The sequence below is a fragment of the Dysidea avara genome, chromosome 13 (assembly GCF_963678975.1).
Source record: "Dysidea avara chromosome 13, odDysAvar1.4, whole genome shotgun sequence".
Taxonomy (NCBI): Eukaryota; Metazoa; Porifera; class Demospongiae; order Dictyoceratida; family Dysideidae; genus Dysidea; species Dysidea avara.
The window spans coordinates 3,633,815-3,652,328 of NC_089284.1; the positions used below are offsets into that span (position 1 = coordinate 3,633,815).

At 38.1% G+C, this 18,514-nt stretch overlaps 2 protein-coding genes across 2 annotated transcripts; one reads left to right on the top strand and one right to left on the bottom strand.

Annotated features, from left to right (window-relative positions):
- Window positions 1–233: 233 nt before the first annotated feature.
- Window positions 234–5,929, bottom strand: LOC136243405 (uncharacterized). Its single transcript, XM_066034917.1, has 4 exons — window positions 5,850–5,929; window positions 5,037–5,106; window positions 3,511–3,745; window positions 234–514 (listed from the first exon to the last, which is right to left on the bottom strand). Exons 1-4 carry the CDS (start codon window positions 5,927–5,929, stop codon window positions 234–236), a joined length of 666 nt encoding a protein of 221 aa, XP_065890989.1.
- A 1,024-nt stretch (window positions 5,930–6,953) lies between these two features.
- On the top strand, window positions 6,954–18,353 carry LOC136242884 (E3 ubiquitin-protein ligase TRIM45-like). Its single transcript, XM_066034380.1, has 2 exons — window positions 6,954–7,107; window positions 16,421–18,353. The coding sequence occupies exons 1-2, from the start codon at window positions 7,014–7,016 to the stop codon at window positions 18,208–18,210; spliced, it is 1,884 nt and encodes a 627-aa protein (XP_065890452.1). The 5' UTR covers window positions 6,954–7,013; the 3' UTR covers window positions 18,211–18,353.
- Window positions 18,354–18,514: the final 161 nt, after the last annotated feature.

Consider the following 18,514-nt stretch of genomic DNA (forward strand, 5'->3'; position numbering starts at 1 on the left):
AAGAAACTTTTGGTCACCAAAAAAAAATTTTTTTTAATAAACAGTGGTCACACCCTCCAGGTGTGTTAAACTGGGGACATGCATGTGTAAAGTAGTACTACCTCGTGGCGCTCACAATGACTCTTAATAATGCCTCCCGTTACAACTACACGCATGCGCTAACAATACAACTATCCACTACAACTCTAATATAATGTTCAGTCCATGTTACATCATCCCCTCCCACACTTAAGCTAGACCCTAGCTTGAGCTTCTCTTTCTTTTCTGGATGGACGGGGGTGTCTCCTTAATTGGTAGGCACTGGAGTGTGATCTAGTTATGTCCTGACTATCTTCATCTTCGGACTCCTGATTACTTGCTGGTCTGTTGTCATCATCTAACTCCCCAACCTCCTGGGTATTGGTTGATCCATCAATCTGATCTCTTTCTGGGCTGTCATTTTCATCGCTCATCTCCTCCTCCCCTTCATCTCTGATTTCAGTGCTGGTAGTTTGTTTATCACTGTTTTGGTTGCCTGACAACTAATGCCTCCCGTTACAACTACACGCATGCGCTAACAATACAACTATCCACTACAACTCTAATATAATGTTCAGTCCATGTTACACATGTATATACTAGTGGAAGAAATCTTGTGAAAATGTTTGGTTAAACTTCATTGGGTTGGCAAAGTAGCTACTGCTTAACTCTTGTAAAGTACTTTTGATGGCTATATTGCCAAAGCTAATTGATAGCTCTAGGGGAATAACTTTACACTGATGGTATACTGACAATACATTTTACACATAGCATGATCTAAACTGAATACAATAAGATGGTAAAGTGGCAACCATTGCAACCACTTAAAGTGCACTCTATTCAAATGTTGTGTTGATTGTTGTGTTAGGGAGGGTTCCCACACAGGGAGGGCATAGTTATGGTGTGATAAAACAAGTGAATCAATCAACAGTTTCATTAACCCAGTACTCAAAAATGACTTAATAATAAGCCATTTTCTTGCAAATACAGAAAACCTTTTCTACCCATGAAAGCTTACTATTTTCATAAAACCACATAATACTATATTTAAGTTTCATTTTACTTCCTAATATCCATTCATTAATCAGACATAATTGGGAATTCATTAGAGCAGAAGGAGTGGATCCACTGCAAATCAATGTACTAGTATCATCAGCATGGCGCACAGTATGACCAATGTTCAACAATAACAATGAGTTGTGCATGATCACCATACAGTTTTACACATGAAAACTGAGTCAATCACACATAATGTATGCTAGAACTGTCTGTAATTCAATAATTATACATTCTTATACAGGTTTGAAAGAGTATTAAGCAAATGTATTTGCATATCAGGGCTGTAGCCAGACATGTGTCTGGGTAGGTTCTTTAGATGAAAAGTGCTGCATCAACTTTTTTTTATTATGGTGTGATGCACTCAGGGTGTGTAAAACACACCTAGCATGTGGAGTGCTGAAGCTAGGGGTCTGGGGCGTGTTCCTCCAGGAAAGGTTGAAAATAGATGCTAAAGGTTGAAGTTGGTGACATTGTAGTCACTAAAAATAACACAATACTTTAGGCCGGTTTGCTACTAAAATTTTGGACTTTTGGCATTTTTTTACTAAAATTTTGGGCCTCTTTTTCAAGAGGGGTTTCAAGAGGGGATTCTTCAGAATCCCACCCCCTGGGCCTGTCCAAATTAGTTCTAAACATATATCATAATGACTCTCTAGAACAGCCATTTGATTGCAATTTAAGTCTAAGACCAAATTGTGGACTAAGACCAAATATTTTAGGAGTGATAATGAAACAATGGCCCAGCATATATATAGCTAATAATGTTAATCAAAGAATTTATTTCAGTAGCATAACAGCTTAAACCTATACATACTTAGTTGGCTGCATGGTTGTACAAGGCTGGCACATAAATTGGACTTGCAAAAGGATTCTAAGCAACAGTTAAAGATTTCATGAATATGATATGACAGGTCCATAGCCAGGGGAGGTTCAGGGGTTCTGAAGAACTGAAAAAAGGTCCACAATTTCAGTAAAAAGGTCCAAAAGTTTAGGAAAAAGGTCCACAATTTTAGCAAGAAGATCCACAATTTTAGTATACAAGTCCATATTTTCAGTAGCAAAAAGTCCATTAGCTACAGTTTACTAAATTCCACTAATAATTAGCAATATGAAACTAAATTCAGTGCTCAAGTTGCTCATTCAGTGCTTGTAATGCAAGATTGAGATACTCTAATAGAGCAGTCAACCACTCTAATAGAACAATCACTCTAATATAGAACAGTCACAATTACATTTTCTTTTATAAAAGCTGTATGCATGTCCAAACTAGAGCTTTTTATTAAAATATGAACAAAATTTGGTGGGCAAGCCCCCTCCCCCCCAGACCCCATGAATAACATTGACGCTTCAACTCCATACAATGTGCAAAATTAGCTTCATTGTTTAAGACACTCTTTGTTCTGCTTCACTGCCCCTGTTGATGCATTCAATCTTTCCCATTCTTATTCACTGTGACATTCCAATAATATATTTAGACACATGCATGCATGTACAGATGGCATAATTACAGTAGCAGTAGAGATATATATTCTCCCAGATGTCATCCATATAGCTGATCTTCAGCTTGAATTTGCTTACCTAAAAAAGCTGTTGTTTTTATAAGCATGCTGAAACTATGAGAGTCTGGGAAATACCCCCAAGGAAAGTTTTTGAAAATAGATACTAAAACATTGAAATTAGTGGCATTTTAGTCAATTTCGCATGCTATGATGTGTGCTTTGCACAACATAACATAATCATGCATCATACCATATAAAAAGGTCTACTTTCTCCTAAAAAGAACCTACCTAGATAAAAGTCTGGTTATGGCCCTATATGATGTGTAAGTATACCACATGCATGCATGGGGTTATCCAGTGATGAAAAAATCGTGGACATGTTTCTTACAGCAAGGAACACATTAGCACTTATAATCTTCTGATACATATACAGATGGAGGCTACATGTTCCTTTCTTTGTTCCTCCAGATTTTTGTTCTGTTCTTACACATTTAATAATATAGCTATATAGCTAATCTCATAGTTTTCTCAGCTCATTAATCTCCTCAGTTCTTGTACTCTTCTTCTCCAATAGTAAATTCCTGCTGCTATAGCTGCTGCATAGAGAAAGAATATGGATAAGGAATGAAAGAGTTGAAGGAGGAAACGGAGCTAAAATTAGGAACAGAATTTCATAGAAATGAAGATAGTAGAAGAGCAGCAAGATGAACCTGCTATTAAAGAATATGAATACAATGAGAAGAGTATTGATCAAGCTACACTGGGGTAGCTATAATGTGCTGTGTGCTGTGAAAGGAGAAGCAGAATAGTAAACAACCAGAGAAACAAAGACAGCTGAAATAAAGAAACAATATGTTAAGAGAAACTAGAGGAGGAAAGGAAACATTTGAAAAAAGAGCTTGAAGAGACATTGGGCAAAGATCGATGACAGTACTCTCATAATATTCTTGTAGCTTGTCAATATTCTTGTGTATTGCTCCTTCAGTTTTAATAGCAAATTCACAGTGTTGTTGTTGCCACTTGTTTTGTTGTTCCTCATCATCTTCTTTCTCTCGTGTTTTTGCTCTTCCAACTTCATCATTTACTGTCTGTCCTCTTCCAGCCAATTTCTTTCGATGTTCTGCCTCCAATTCCTTCCTTTTTTCCTCCCCTTGTTTACTACATTTTTCCTGCACATTAAACACAACTTCCTATACTATAATTTCCTTAATTCTGGATACACGAATTAAAATATTTGTTAAAGCTATATATTACAATGTCAATTTCATTCATGAGCTGCACTTGTCTTTGCAAGGATTCAACTTGACTATCTATAGTCTATCATATATACCTAGCTCATTTGCATTTATCACATGACTAGAAGGTATATTCGTATCTGGCTTATTAGATTTTACATCCACTTGTACATTAAAACAATTTGCATATAAGGCATGTAAAATAATAAGTTTATAGGGAGACAGGGGCGGATCCAGGGGGGGGTTCAAAGGGTTCCATGGAACCCCCCTTTTGAAAAGTCTCTCTCACTCAAGATACTCTAATAGAGTATAGTAGTCAAATCGAGATACTCTAATAGAGTAGTCACAGTAGTCTTTTGAGGAGCAATGTAGCAAGCTATATATCTAGTTATAAATAAGGAAGGAAATATAGTTGGTGAGGTGGCAGCTATTGTGAGCAGGTGATGACCTTTTTTTTTTTTGGTCTTCAATTTATACAGCTAGGCTGAAGTTGCAATTTCAAAGTGAAACCCCCTTTTTTAAAAGTCTGGATCCGCCCCTGGGAGAGTTTGGGTAAAAGTGTTCTCTATATACAGTGGGACCTCAGTTATCCGGACTCCACTTATCCGGATTCTCGGTTAACTAAATTACGGAAATGACTGCTCTATTAGAGTAGTGACTATTCTATTAGGGTATTTGAAAATACTGATATTTTTTAATGTTTATTTATACAGTTTCAGAGATACGGACTTTTCAGACTTATAGACCACCTCTGGTCCCAAGGGGTTTGGATAACTGAGGTTCCACTGTATGTAGGCCACAGTAGGCTATAGGAGTTTTCCATTTTAACAAAGGCATTTGTGCATGTGCGCCCATGCATTTAGCTATAGCTACTACTAATCTAAACTAATCTGCATTGTCATAAATGTTTCAACCTATACATATCCAAACCCCTTGGGACCAGGGGTGGTCCATAAATCTGAAAAGTCCGTATCTCTGATACTGTGTATAAATAACATTAAAATAGCATGATCAATTTTTTTTTAAATATCAGTATTTTTAACTACCCTAATAGAATAGTCACTACTCTAATAGAGCAGTCATTTCCTTAATTCGATCAACCGAGAATCCGGATAAGTGGGGTCCGGATAACTGAGGTTCCACTGTATATAGGAGGTAGCTGCATGATTGTGGAGGCTTTATTGGGAGACCAGGTGGCAGGGCAAATCAACCGCAGCACTGTTACATGGTCCAGCCAACTACTTGAGGCATAGTAGTTGGCCTGGCTAGACCTCTTGCTGCAGGGGAACATGCACCTACAGAGATATCACATAATGTGTTAACCCATAAACTATGCTGGCAAATTGTTACGTATGCATGTTACTCTAACTGAATAGTCTTTTGATATGACTGACTGTAGCATTTGCATTTTTAGTCCTCCATATGTGGGAATGCTGTGTATTTATTTATTTAACAATTTTATAGCAGGATTCTTCACAGTGAAAATAGTCTAAAATCATATCTCAGAGTGTTTAAGACCTGAACATTTTCCTGGGGACATGCTCCAAGTCCCTCAGAATGGCATCTATGTCTGTTGTATGCTTCAAACTTCACATAGCTCCACCTCCTCCCTACAATCACTTTCTAATTATATGCTTAAAACATCAGCTTTAAAGATTTTTTGGTGAAAATCATTACCCGATTCAATCTCATGATACAAAATTTCCTGGGGGGGATGCCTCCAGACCCCCTAGATTTAAGTGTACATGCAACAGAAAATTTGGAAACCTGTCACCAAAATTTTTGGAGCCGCCCTTGATATGCAGAAATCTAATTTTCTATATTATATGCTTATTATAGTTTTGTAGCAGAGGAGGCTAGTCATTCATCTATAACATATAGTCAGCATACAACCACACTAGGTATCGCTATTTGAAAAAGTCACATAATTCGTGAGAAGTATAAGCTAGCGCTTGCTTCTTAACTAGGAAGACCATGTTGCGTGGCTCAGTGAAAGTAGGGGTCTAGAACTTGGATATAAAATTTATACTGTCAATACTGAGGTGTCGGGTCAGAGTACTGAGTCATTTGAACTTTTCCTGAGATGTTTGATGATGTGTCACCAACCTCTTCCGGCATTGTACTGAAGCCATTACCATGCAAAATACCAAACTATGGCCACTGTTATAGTTGAGGGTGCATTCACTGTGCCATGCATCATGAAACTGACAGCATGCATGCAGAACTGTGAAAAAGTGTATAGCCTTTGAAATATCCTTGTGATACACAAACCAAAAATTATGGACTCTTAATTGATTATATTATAACTGCATGTGACCTCACTGATGCACCATTGCATATGATCCAACCATAGCTCCCTTGAATTATGTAACAGTTGCTTATATTTCTATAATGTTCACAATTAGCTATTAAACTGTATGGACTTAATTCTATTGTGCTTTTAACAGCTCATCTGATGTGGATACACTGGTTTTGAAAAAAATGTAGTTATTAGTGTCATAACTAAGAGTCGCCTGTCGCTTAGCTAAAATAAAATTACAACTATGCAGTTGCTAGCTGAGACAATGTTAGCTAGCTAGCTAGCTATACAGGCATGCAGAGTTTATATTGCTATTTCTGAGTTTCAACTATTCAGTCGGCACACCTTTTGAAAAATTTTCCCCAATCTTAGTTACAACTATTGTAGTCTTATAGCTATAGCAAGCATAGCAACCATTTTAGCTTTTAGCTAACTACTTCCTGCCATTATTTGTTAACTACATCTATAATACTGTACAGGCACAAGAAAATGGGAAACCTAATAAAAGTTATACACGAGCAATTAGCTATAATAAAAAAAAAGTAATCTCACAAAGTTCACACAAATCTAACATGGCATTGTTACAGAAATGTGCATTCAATGTATAGCTATGCATGATTATGCATTCTTGGCTGACTGTATGCCGGATACTATGTATTTTCACAGAAAGCAACCGTATAGCTACAGTGGCACGGCCTCTCTTTGGTGGACACTTCAGTTCTTCAGCGCTCCCTGTTTGGGGACCAAACTCTTATATAGTTTATAACCCTTATCCATTGCATACGTATAAAACTCATGTTGGTTGACTCCTTTGTACCATTTTATTCCTGACCTTAGGTCACGTGCAAGTATTGTGCAATTCACGTGAATCCAAAAACTGAAGCAACCAGATGGTGGTGAACTATGGCGGGAAAAGAACTGTGTGATTGCGAGACGGCGAGTTCCGACAGTGACGAAGCCCTCAGTATTACCACTGATCTACCACCACTAGAATCTGGTAAGTACTGATTCATCGTAAATGGCGTGAAGATCGAGTATTAAACTATTGTGCGTGCTAAGATGGACTAGCTAGCTAGCTATTAAACGAGCTGGCCCGGCAATGACTTTGCTAAGTTTCCAGAACGAAAATGAGACTACCACTTATGTTTATAAGACCACCACTTATGTTCAGTCCTCTTCGATATTGAAGTACCTAGGGTGTATAGTGCATGGCACATGTCAGAAAGTTTAAAGTGAACATTGCATGAGGTTGGATTCAAATGGTTAAGTGGTTGTAAAAGTGATATTGTTGCAGTCATTTATTGCTGAGCATGCAGACACCACAGATCACGTAGTATGTAACAACCAACTCATAGAGTAGTTACGTAGAATTGCATAGCATGGAGTGCATTGCTGCAGTATTGTTTACAACATTCGAGAGCCAAAATAGAAGTTAACAGTAACCTCTAAAATGGTATATTTTCTGGGTTCATGTTGAGAATATTAAGCCCTTTGCACTATGAGTTGAAAGACCATCAGAGTGGGAGTAGAGATGCATGTGTCTGACATAACAGACAGTTGGCTCAGATTCTGTTGCTATAGGTGTCACATGTTGTTGCTATACTTTGAATCCTTATAAGTATGAAAATTGATTGTTGAAAACTATTAAGTGCAGCCACCTGAAATTTAATTTTCTGGTACAGTTAGCAGCCACTTTGCTAATGAGACCACCTTGTTTTGAACTCAGCATATGGTTATAGGTCCTAAACATTACTGAACTGTGTTTTATGTCTTCTGGATACATGGCCAGACCAAATATGTCGATGGTGTTAATTACTACTTCAAAGGTATTTAGTGACATCATAAAACATATGGAGTATGGTCTTAGAATTGTTGATGCATGCTATTATGAATGGTGCTATAAACAAAAGTTTAGGGATTTAGCTGTTATGTGGGAGAAAAGGTGTTATGAGAGTTGGGGGGGGGGGGGGGGGGGGGGGGGGAGGGCAATGATGTAAAGGTCAGTATGCCCACACAGCATCCAGAGGGACCAGGGGACATGCTCTCCCAATCTTAGATTGGTTCTGGTATATTCTCAGGTATACTTCTTATCTACTGTATGTACTTTGCTATGGCTAACTTAAGGGGGACAGGAGTTTGTTAAGGAAAGGTAAGTGCTCCCCCTCCCCCTAAATTAAACCTCATTTTTACCTTTAAACTTTCTGTCTTACTTTCTCTTCCAAGTTTCCTATGCTGCTTCTTTTCTTCGTTTTGCATTTGTCTTCCTTTAGTGATAAGCCCCAAGTTAGGCTGTATAGCTTCTTTTCTGTTATGACTTGTAGACAGTGCAGCGATCACTTGTATCCAGATCCTCAATTGGAACCATATGCCTTAGTTGCATCCTACTGCAAATCCTCCCCTTCTATAATAAAATTAATCAGGATTTGGCAATTTCATTTCATATGAAAAGCAGGTATATCTTTTGTGAGAAGAATTGACAGTGTTACTTGCATCTGTGGACAATTCACCTATCTGTTCCACATGATGTCTTTTTACACAAAGTAACAAACTCATCAGACACAATTAGTGATCTGTTGTCCGAGACAATTTGTTCAGGCAAACCCTATGCTGCAAACATTGAACTTATACAGCTCCATTATTATCTTACGGACTGAAGCAGACAATAATTTCTGGCCACTTCGAACTTCAAATAACAAAATGAAACATAAGGGACTGGCAAAACTGTACTCTTTGCCATGACTTAGCTGCCCAAAGTCATTACCATTGCTGAAGTAGTTCTTCACCAATTGACAGGCTCATGTCTTTACTTCAAGCTCCTAGGTCAGCTTCTTGTGATTGATTTCATCCTGGTAATACCTTGGTGGTCTTGATATACAGTAGTTCGATAATAATGGACCAGGTTCTGTTTCCCAACCACTATCAGTGAACAGTTCATTAGAACATGGCCTCCCATCATCTCATCATTGGTCACAATGTAGGGAACCCCTGCAATGTGACTGTACACAAGTGTAGCTGCAGCCACCTGTTCAGCTAACACTGAATGGTAAGGCTTCATAATACATTAGCAGCTCATTATGTAGACAATCATGATAAAGGACCACCTCTGTATTTAAGGAGTAATGCAATCTTCCTGTTTACAATGTTAACAGGGTTGTGTGGTCTGTTACTGCAACTAATTTGTGGCCACACAAAATTTTGTAACTACACTATAGAGAATGCCTCTATTTGTGCATATATAGTTTACAGGAGTAGAATGCAATGGAATGCTCTTGCCCATTAGAAAGCACAGGCAAACTAGCTGACCTATACCAGTGTCAATTTTTTTTTTTTGATAACTGACAAGAAGAATAGCAGTCTTCAAGTAATATTGGTCAATACATACAATCATGACTTTAGGATCAGCTTCAGGCGATCCCTTGCCTTCTATGACTCACTTGTCTGGTTGTAAGTGTAAGGATGTAATCCTGGAACACTCTTTGCAAGTTCATCTAATGTTTGATTGAGTCCTGTATGAGAAATTTTATTTTAATTTCTGGTTGTAATTATGTACTCACTTTCACATAAATCCTGTTACCACTCTACTACCATTTGCATCCGAACAAGTATGTCAAGCATTGCAAAGATGTCACCAAAGTTTATGATAATCTATTTGTTGGCGTTTATGCTCTTGCTGCTGACAGAGGTTGTGTTTGATAAATTTGCAGATTTCTCATCATGAATCTATCAAACCAAGCTGTTCTGCCTTCCCGTTGTATCTTGACAAGAAGAAATGCATGTTGTTGTGTACTTTCAACAGCCAGGCTGCCATCATTGCTTCTTTACACTTGGAAAACTAGGGCTAGCACCAGGCCTGCAGTCTGCCTCTACCACTTCAGTAGCATAAAGGTCTAGTATTTAAATTAAATTTTTATACAAATACTGTACCTTGTGTATCTATTGTATAAAATAAAGCACTTCATCTCAGAATAAGAACAAGATAATCACGCCTTCTACTGTAATCAAGAGTATCACCTTTATTACAATGTTAGACAGCCCGGGGGGGAGATTCTAAGCTAGCTCACCTGGCTTACAATCGTCATACAAGGACAGATATACAAAGACTGCCACTTTAATGCCACACATGCTCCTTAAAAATGATGTGATTTGTTTATAATTACATCATAAACTTGAACAGTTTCACGTATAAACAATTCACGATGCATTGCCTCTTTAAGCAATGAAAATCGCCTTTACGGAATAACGTTAGTCCATACAATCAAATATAGCATTAAAAACAAGAAACATTATAGGTAACTAGATATCACCAAACTTGAATTTTGGTCTGCCTACTACAGTCACAAGGCTGGAGGCCAAATGAAGCAGCACATGCCCACTACTTTATGCCACAATAACAAACTCGCCAGGGTGGCGTGTGCCTTTTGCGGTATTGACAAGTGTGTGCCTTGTCTTTCCTTTTATCTTCAATCAGATTGGTCATTGTCTTCATGCAACAAAACCGTGTTATGGCATTAATTTTCTGTGTCAGCACATTCCTTGCAGCAGCATGTTTAGACACCAAAAATTATTTAAAGCGCTTACACTGCTGTAAGAGGCATTGGACACCTGGTAACTTCATGGTAGGTTTAAGATCACACCCATTAACAAGATACCACACCACACCAATCTATTTACTCGAACATGATGAGTGCACTTCCTTGTTGGTCTAGCTGTAATGATAGTATGGTAAAAATAAGGAATAGGTCACCCCTTGTTAGGCACCTCCCATAAAAATTTCACAAAGAACCAACGAGGCATTACATACAAAATCGCACTTTGTGCCGATAATTGGTCAATCACAGAAGTACAGGTGCAGATAATAGGTACCTCATGCTGATAATTGACACACGATACGCATTGCAATTTTCCTTGATATGCATTGCAATTTTCCTTGTAACAAGACGTTCACTTACGTGAGATAATTAAAATTTGGTCGGTTAAGAGACGAAGGACTGCTCTGTTAAATGGTTTATACCGGAAGTTCATATGTCAATGAACTAAGGAACTACAATTGCATGATGAAATGGTGCCAATAATTGGCGACTTACGCTAGCTTGTATGCTATAAAACTTATTGATTAAAGATGAAGTAGGTATCCAAACGATAAAAAGTAGTGAAGCAAGAGATAAATGATGGTATTACAGCATAGCTCAGTGGGAAAATTCCTGCTTTGGCGTTGAATACTATAATTGTTATAACATGTCATGTAGGGATTTTTTCACAGAACTATGCTGTAATACCATCATTCATCTCTTGTTTCAGTACTTTTTTATCACTTGGATCCCTACTTCATTGTAAGATTAATTTTCAAAATATACTATACTTGAAAAACACCAGATGTTGCACAATCAAATTATTTACACCACATCCTTTGTCTACTGAATGTGAGGCGGTTTATTAGAATAGCTACTATTACTGAATATTTGCCTGACTGCTGTATTAGAGTGACTATACTATCAAACAGTACAGTAGTACTGTTTAAGTAGGGATTCCCCCGAAAATGACACGCGCCACCTAAAATACTGCCTTTAAAAAATCATCCTAGAGACATTTTACGCCACGAAAATCACCTTTACGGAATAATATTAGTCCATCTAACATGAAATACAGCATTAAAAACAAGAAAATGCTTACCGGTGACCGGATATAGAATTTTAAAAAACAACAACTCCAAAACTTGAAATTTCGTCTCACCTACTGACCACAGTCGCAAGCCTAGAGCCCAAACGAAGCAGTGCATGGTCACCATTTTATGCCACAACAATAAACTCACCAGTGGGATGTGCCTTTTGGGGTTCCGACGAGTGTACGCCCTGTGTGCCTTATCTTTCCTTTTATCTTCAATCAGGTTGGTTGTCTTCTTCTTCAAGCATCGAAACCATACCAAGGCATTAATTTTCCGTATCAACACTTTTCTGTAGACACCACAAAATTATTTCAGAAAGCGTTTATGTTGCTGAAAGAGTGGGGCGCTTATAATTTCAAGTGTTGCACGTGAAATCTATGGTGAAACAAAGGCTGCTGAGTTGTCACTTTGACTTTTGCCAATGCCTGGACTGCAATCGACAAAGAGATTTGTTGACGGACTGATACTCGACGGCTTGTTCCTCTGAACACACAGACTCAGCCGGATGGTGAGATCAGCGAGTGATTGGATAGTACTCGAGTGGAAATTGTATTATGAGACTAAGCTCCAGACAACTGAAAGGGCCTGTTCGTTCGAACAACTTCTGCCCCGGATGAATAGAATGCGGACCATTGTACTGAGACAGATCATATATCTGAGCACCACTGCTACCAGTACGATCAAAGGTAAGTGTGTTGATAACGGCTGTTAACAAGCCAAGCTACTATAGTGCTAAGTCAGATGCAACACCCAAAGTTAAAACTAATAATATAGCTCTAGACAATTACAAGTAATGGTAATACACAAGAATTTCCTAACCTATAAAAATACAATAAATAATTACAAACAATGAATAATTACAAAGAAATAAAAGAGCTCTAATTTTATAGGCCTAGTACTAAAACTATATAATGTCAACATCTTCCTCTTCTTGAGGAATGTCACAACATCTTCCTCTTCTTGAGGAAAACAATTGCAGCTGCTGCTCTTAAATGTCAGAGTTCTCAATCAAACGTTTAGATACCATAAATGATGGTATTTATGGAGTGGGTGCACCACTGGAGAAATTTCATTGTTAGTTTGTATTGTGTACTCCCCTGATAATGTGCCAATACCTTCAAAAACATCTTTGTAATTCTTGAGGACTTTGTCTAAATATAGATTATGTGGGAGTGTGGCTTCTTTCACATTGTGTATTGCATCACTGTCTAAGTTTTTGTTTACTGTATAGCTGGTTATTTTCAAAACAGAAAATTTCGCTCAAGAAGCAAACTCTGAATTTTGAAGGATTTTTATTTCGAAGAGGAAATCCGGATTGATTTCAAATAAATGGAAATTCGTGTCACAAAATATGAAGATGTGTGAGTGTTTACCAAAATCTGACTTACTGAGAGAATAATCCCCATTCCTGTGCACTGGAGAGAAGACTGAGGGAGTCTCGAGTGGAGTAAATTCACTGGCTTGATCGTAACTTGCTATCTACCACACTGATTTTCTAGAGCATTCTGGATCACCTGTTTTCTGGTTATTAGCACAGTAATGATACAGTTTACCCATTATCATCAGTAATACTGAGCTAAAACTCGAGGAATACACAAGCGAATCGCGAAAAGTTGGATCACTGCTTTAATTCACTTGTGGGAATTTATTTTTGAAGAACAACCGGACGTGGGAATTTATTTTCGAAGAGAATGGCCTCTTCGAAATATCCGAAAATAAAACCTTTCAAAAATTACCAGCTATATGGTAAATTCATTCCCAAACAGGAGGCTCTGTCCAGGATAGGGGTAACCTGTGATCTCACAACATAGAAACGTAGTGAGTGTGTTGTACCTTGTCCTTTGATACGCAACACTGTTCTACCCAAAGGATACTCACATGAGTTGTTGTGCATCATCAGTCAAGTTGTAGTTTTCTTGAGCTATTGACCTTTCTTGTCTCCAGTTGCTCTCACATAATCAGAAAAAGGTAAAACATTACATGATACACCTGTATCAATTTCAAATGTTACCTCTTGTTGTTTGTTGACTAAACAGGTGACGAGGACTTGGTCAGATTTCTTGCCCATTTTAGTGACTGCATGTGCCTCGTCTTCACTAACATCATAGCACTCTTCTTCACTAACATCACATCATTCTTCTTCACTAACACTTTGTTCATCTCCCAAGGTATAGAGAGGTTTCTTGCCTGACTGGCAGACAGTAGCTAGGTGTCCTTTTTTCTTACATTTGTGGCATTCTTTGTCCACAGCAGGGCAAAGTTCTCTCTTAAATTCATGGGTTTTCCCACAGAATTTGCATGTTTATCTTGTGTGTGGCTAGCTCTATGTGGCTTCCCATCTGGCTTCTTTCCATTGGAATCTGTACTCCTACCTCTACTGTGGGTTTGACCCTTACCTCTTTTATGTCTCACTTTGTTCACAATTGATTCATCTACTGCTATGCTGGCCATATCCTTCACTCGGAATTTCAAAGCCTGATTGTCTTGAGGATCTTGATAGTCTTGTCTAGGTTGAGGTCTTTCATGCCCAATATTTTTTCTCTCATTTTGTCGTCTCTAATACCACTGACCAGCTTATCTTGTATCAACTCGTCATGTAGTCCTCCGTACTGACAGTTCTCAGCACGTCGGTGATGTAATGGTGTTGTGGTCTTTCGTTCCCAATAATTTTTCTCTCACTTTGTTGTTTCTAATACCACTGACCAGCTTATCTCGTATCAAATTGTCGCGTAGTCCACCGTACTGACAGTTCTCAGCCAGCTTAATCACGTTGGTGATATAGTGGTCAATTGTTTCTCCTGGTTCTTGGACACAGCGATTGAACATATAGCGCTCGTAAATAACGTTAGTCTCTGGGACGTAACGTGCTTCAAAAGCTGCAAGAGCTTTGGTAATGTCTTTTTGTATCTTCATTGCTGAATGTGAATGTTTCGTAAAGGTCTTGTGCGTCCTTGCCAATAACATTAAGTAGATGCATAACTCTGACTTCACCATCCTCCTCCATGTGGATTTTGGCAGCCACCTTGTAATAAGACCAATCATGCTTAACCAGTTATCTCCCCTGTGATGAGTTCTGTCCTCTAAGTTCAGTGGTTCAGGGGGTTTCACCATGGTCGACGTTGCCATCAGATGTGCTAACTCAGGTGATAATGTATTAACTGGATAGAATAGGATAGAGTCACTTAATCGACACTTGTACGCAGACGAAGTCGTCACTTCTGACACCATGTGTTGATAACGGCTGTTAACAAGCCAAGCTACTACAACGCTAAGTCAGACGCAACACCAAAGTTAAAACTAATAATACAGCTCTAGACAATTACAAGTAATGGTAAAATACAAGAATTTCCTAACCTAGAAAAATACAAGTAATAATTACAAACAATTAATAATTACAAAGAAATAAAAGAGCTCTAAATTTATAGGCCTATAAAACTATATAATGTCACAACAGTTAGCTATGCACGCTACTACGGGCCTATGTGCTTCCAATTAAACAAATTAGTATTTTAAAAATTATTAATTTAAAAATGAAGTAGGGATCTATGCAAAGTAGGGACTTTCCCACCGAGCTATGCTGTAATACCATCATTCATCTCTTGTTGCACTACTTTTTATTGCATAGATCCCTACTTCATTTTTAAATTAACAATTTTTAAAATACTAGTTAGTCTTAATGTTTATATAGTGTACAGTTATTAGTGCTGACTCAGGTTCTGGCTACACCCCTGTTTATAAAATGGCTGAAATGTTTCTGTAATCTTAGCGCTGGACGTATAGATTAGCAATATAACTTAATATCTTTGGTATAAGTGTTTCATAATACAAGTTGTCCTGCAGTACCCACATGTAATTTGTTAATATCTTTCTCTTTAGGTTGGATGGTAACTATTCATACAGTACAGTAGAAATTTTGCACATTCCCCCAAAAGAACATTAACAAGAAACCAATCTCACATTATTTTCACAGTGTGTTGGTTAGGCATAAACCCAAAAGTGCTATCTGAAACACTTCCATTAATTTTTTTATTATATATTTTCTACTGACTGACTAACTGACTTGCTAACTCACTCACTAATGCCTTCAGACACAATAACAGCTAAGGCTACAGGCTTGAATTTCACTATTAGATGTGGCATACCGTGCTGGTTTGTACTTTCTCACAAAAAGTATTGACCAGAAATCAGCCTCACAATACCCTTCATGGTGCTTTGTCAGAAGTATAATTAAGCCTGAAAGTGCCTTCAGTAATGTTTCCAATAAGTTGTTATAAAATTTTATTTAATGGAATTTTCTGCTGACTGACTGAATGACTTATTGGTGCCTTCAGACAAGCATAGTTCGATAACAACAAAGTGAACAGACATCAAGTACAAGGAAATTAAGTTTGATTAAGGATCATAAAAATAGTAGGGATTGCTAAACATCTGCAAGTGTAGGCGACCTTCCTTGTATTACTTTTTATTTTATGATCCCTAGTAAATCCTTGTACAAACAATGCTTAAACAAGTGCAAATTTAATCCCTACTGTAGCCATGTTGGTTTATTTGGCTAAAGTTGGAGTTCACTTGTGTATACAGTTAGACCTCAACCAAATATGTTAAAGTTTATGCACATGTTTGCTGAATGATTTTATTTTGTATGTAGATGATAACTTCCTAAGTGGACCCTTAGTGCTCCCTCCAAGTTCAAGCCCAGAACTAAAGGAGACAGCATCACCCAATGACTCTCCTGATTACCGTCTTGATTTTACCCCTACAACCATGTCACCCTTTATGACTGACCAAGATACTTCAAACTGGGAGAAGGTTCGTCAGGAGGTCACATGTGCTATATGTCTTGAACTATTGGATGACCCCAAGTCAATGCCTTGTCTACACACTTACTGTAAGAAATGTTTGATGGAGGCGCTTGCTAAACGACCACATGATACTGACCTGCCTCGTGACAGACCAGCAATTAACTGTCCATTGTGTAGAGCAGAAGTGGATCTGTCTGACCAGGGAATTGAAGCTCTACCCTCCAACTTCTCTGCCTTGCGTTTAGTAGAAACAGTTCACCTGCAAGATAAACTAAATCAAAATGAAACTCCAAAATGTGATGGTTGCAAGGAAAAAGATGGCACTGCTTCTTGCAGTGATTGTGGTGGATTTTTCTTATGCCCTGGATGTTGCAAGGTACACAGGAACGTTCCAGCAACTAAAAACCATACGGTATTGCCTTTAGAAAAAATTATGCAATCCAAAGCCCCACCTTGCACTACCAACAAATTTCCGCTCTGTGACAAACACCCACAAGAATTGCTGAAGCTTTTCTGTAAGAATTGTGAGGTGTTAGTGTGCCGAGACTGTGTGCTAGTTAAACACCGGAACCATGACTACAGTTTTGTCGATGATCTTGTGAGGGATGAAAAGAAGAAACTGGAAAATGTTACTTTGAAGGAACTTGAGACGATTTTTACTAGTACCAATGAAGCTATTGCTGAGGTTAAGCAGATGCGGTCTAGAGTGCTGTCAAGCAATGGTACAAGTGTTGCTAGGCTCATGGACACCTGTCAAGAGATAGTTGATGTGGTGAGTGAACATAAGAAAGCTCTTTTGGAGGAAATCCAGCAGATGACTCAAGATGATTTGTGCACTTTGCAAAATCAGCAAAATGATCTTACTGGTTTGAAACAAAAGATAGAACAGTGTCGCAATTTTACAAGGGATGTCCTACGAAACGGTACTAGCAGTGAAGTTATGTCAGCAAGAAAACAGATGCTAGAACGGACCAAAATACTCCAAGAGCTTCACAACAGCTCTCCATTGTCTCCAGTTACTAAATCAACTTCAGTGCCATTTTATCAACTGGATAGCATTAAAGAAGAAATCAAAAAGGTTGGCGCGTTTGTAGATCTTCATCAATGTGGCATACAAGAGATTCCAAAATCAGCTCACAAATCAGAAACAGTCACCCTCAAAGTCATCCTGAAGGACACTAAGGGTCAAAGGATATGTAATGCTAAAAGCCTCATCACTGCACAGATTACTACTGACAGTCCAAGTGTTGCTGTCACCCCAACAGTGAATGACCTGGGTAATGGTGAATATTCTGTGTCATTTGTGCCTGTGGAGGATGGGAGTCATGTTGTCCATGTTAAACTCAGAGGTGCTCATATATCTAAAAGTCCTGTTCAGTTTGTGGTGTCACAAAAAACAACGTTAGTTTCACAAGATGATGATGTGAAGTCACCACCGCCCTTTCAAGATCCCATCTCAACTTCCACACCAACTACTGATCTTCACGATGCTCCTGCCACACCAACTGCTTGTCTATTGAATACTACTACCACTAAAGTTCGTTGTCCACCAGTAGCATTAAGGCGTATGCCAAGTAAGGTTGTTAGTAGTAAACGTCTAGTGATGGGGAAATGCAAAGTGCCAACCAAACAGTGACTTGAAAATTAACACTTTGATAGTTCTGCAAATGTATGTTATATGTATTACTTGTAAAATAATTATAAGCATTGGTACAGTATATAAGTTGCTTCATAGTTCTAGAACAAATAGGCAAACTAATAAATTCTTGTGATTGATAAGTGTCCAAAAGTTGATTGATATTATTTTGTGTTATAGGATTGCAATATCACTATGGCACTCCATGCATGCACTGATCACAATGGTTCTAAATGTCTATATATATAAATATGTACGTTGCCCCAAGTGGTAACTTATTTTTATAATGAGTAGGTTTCACATT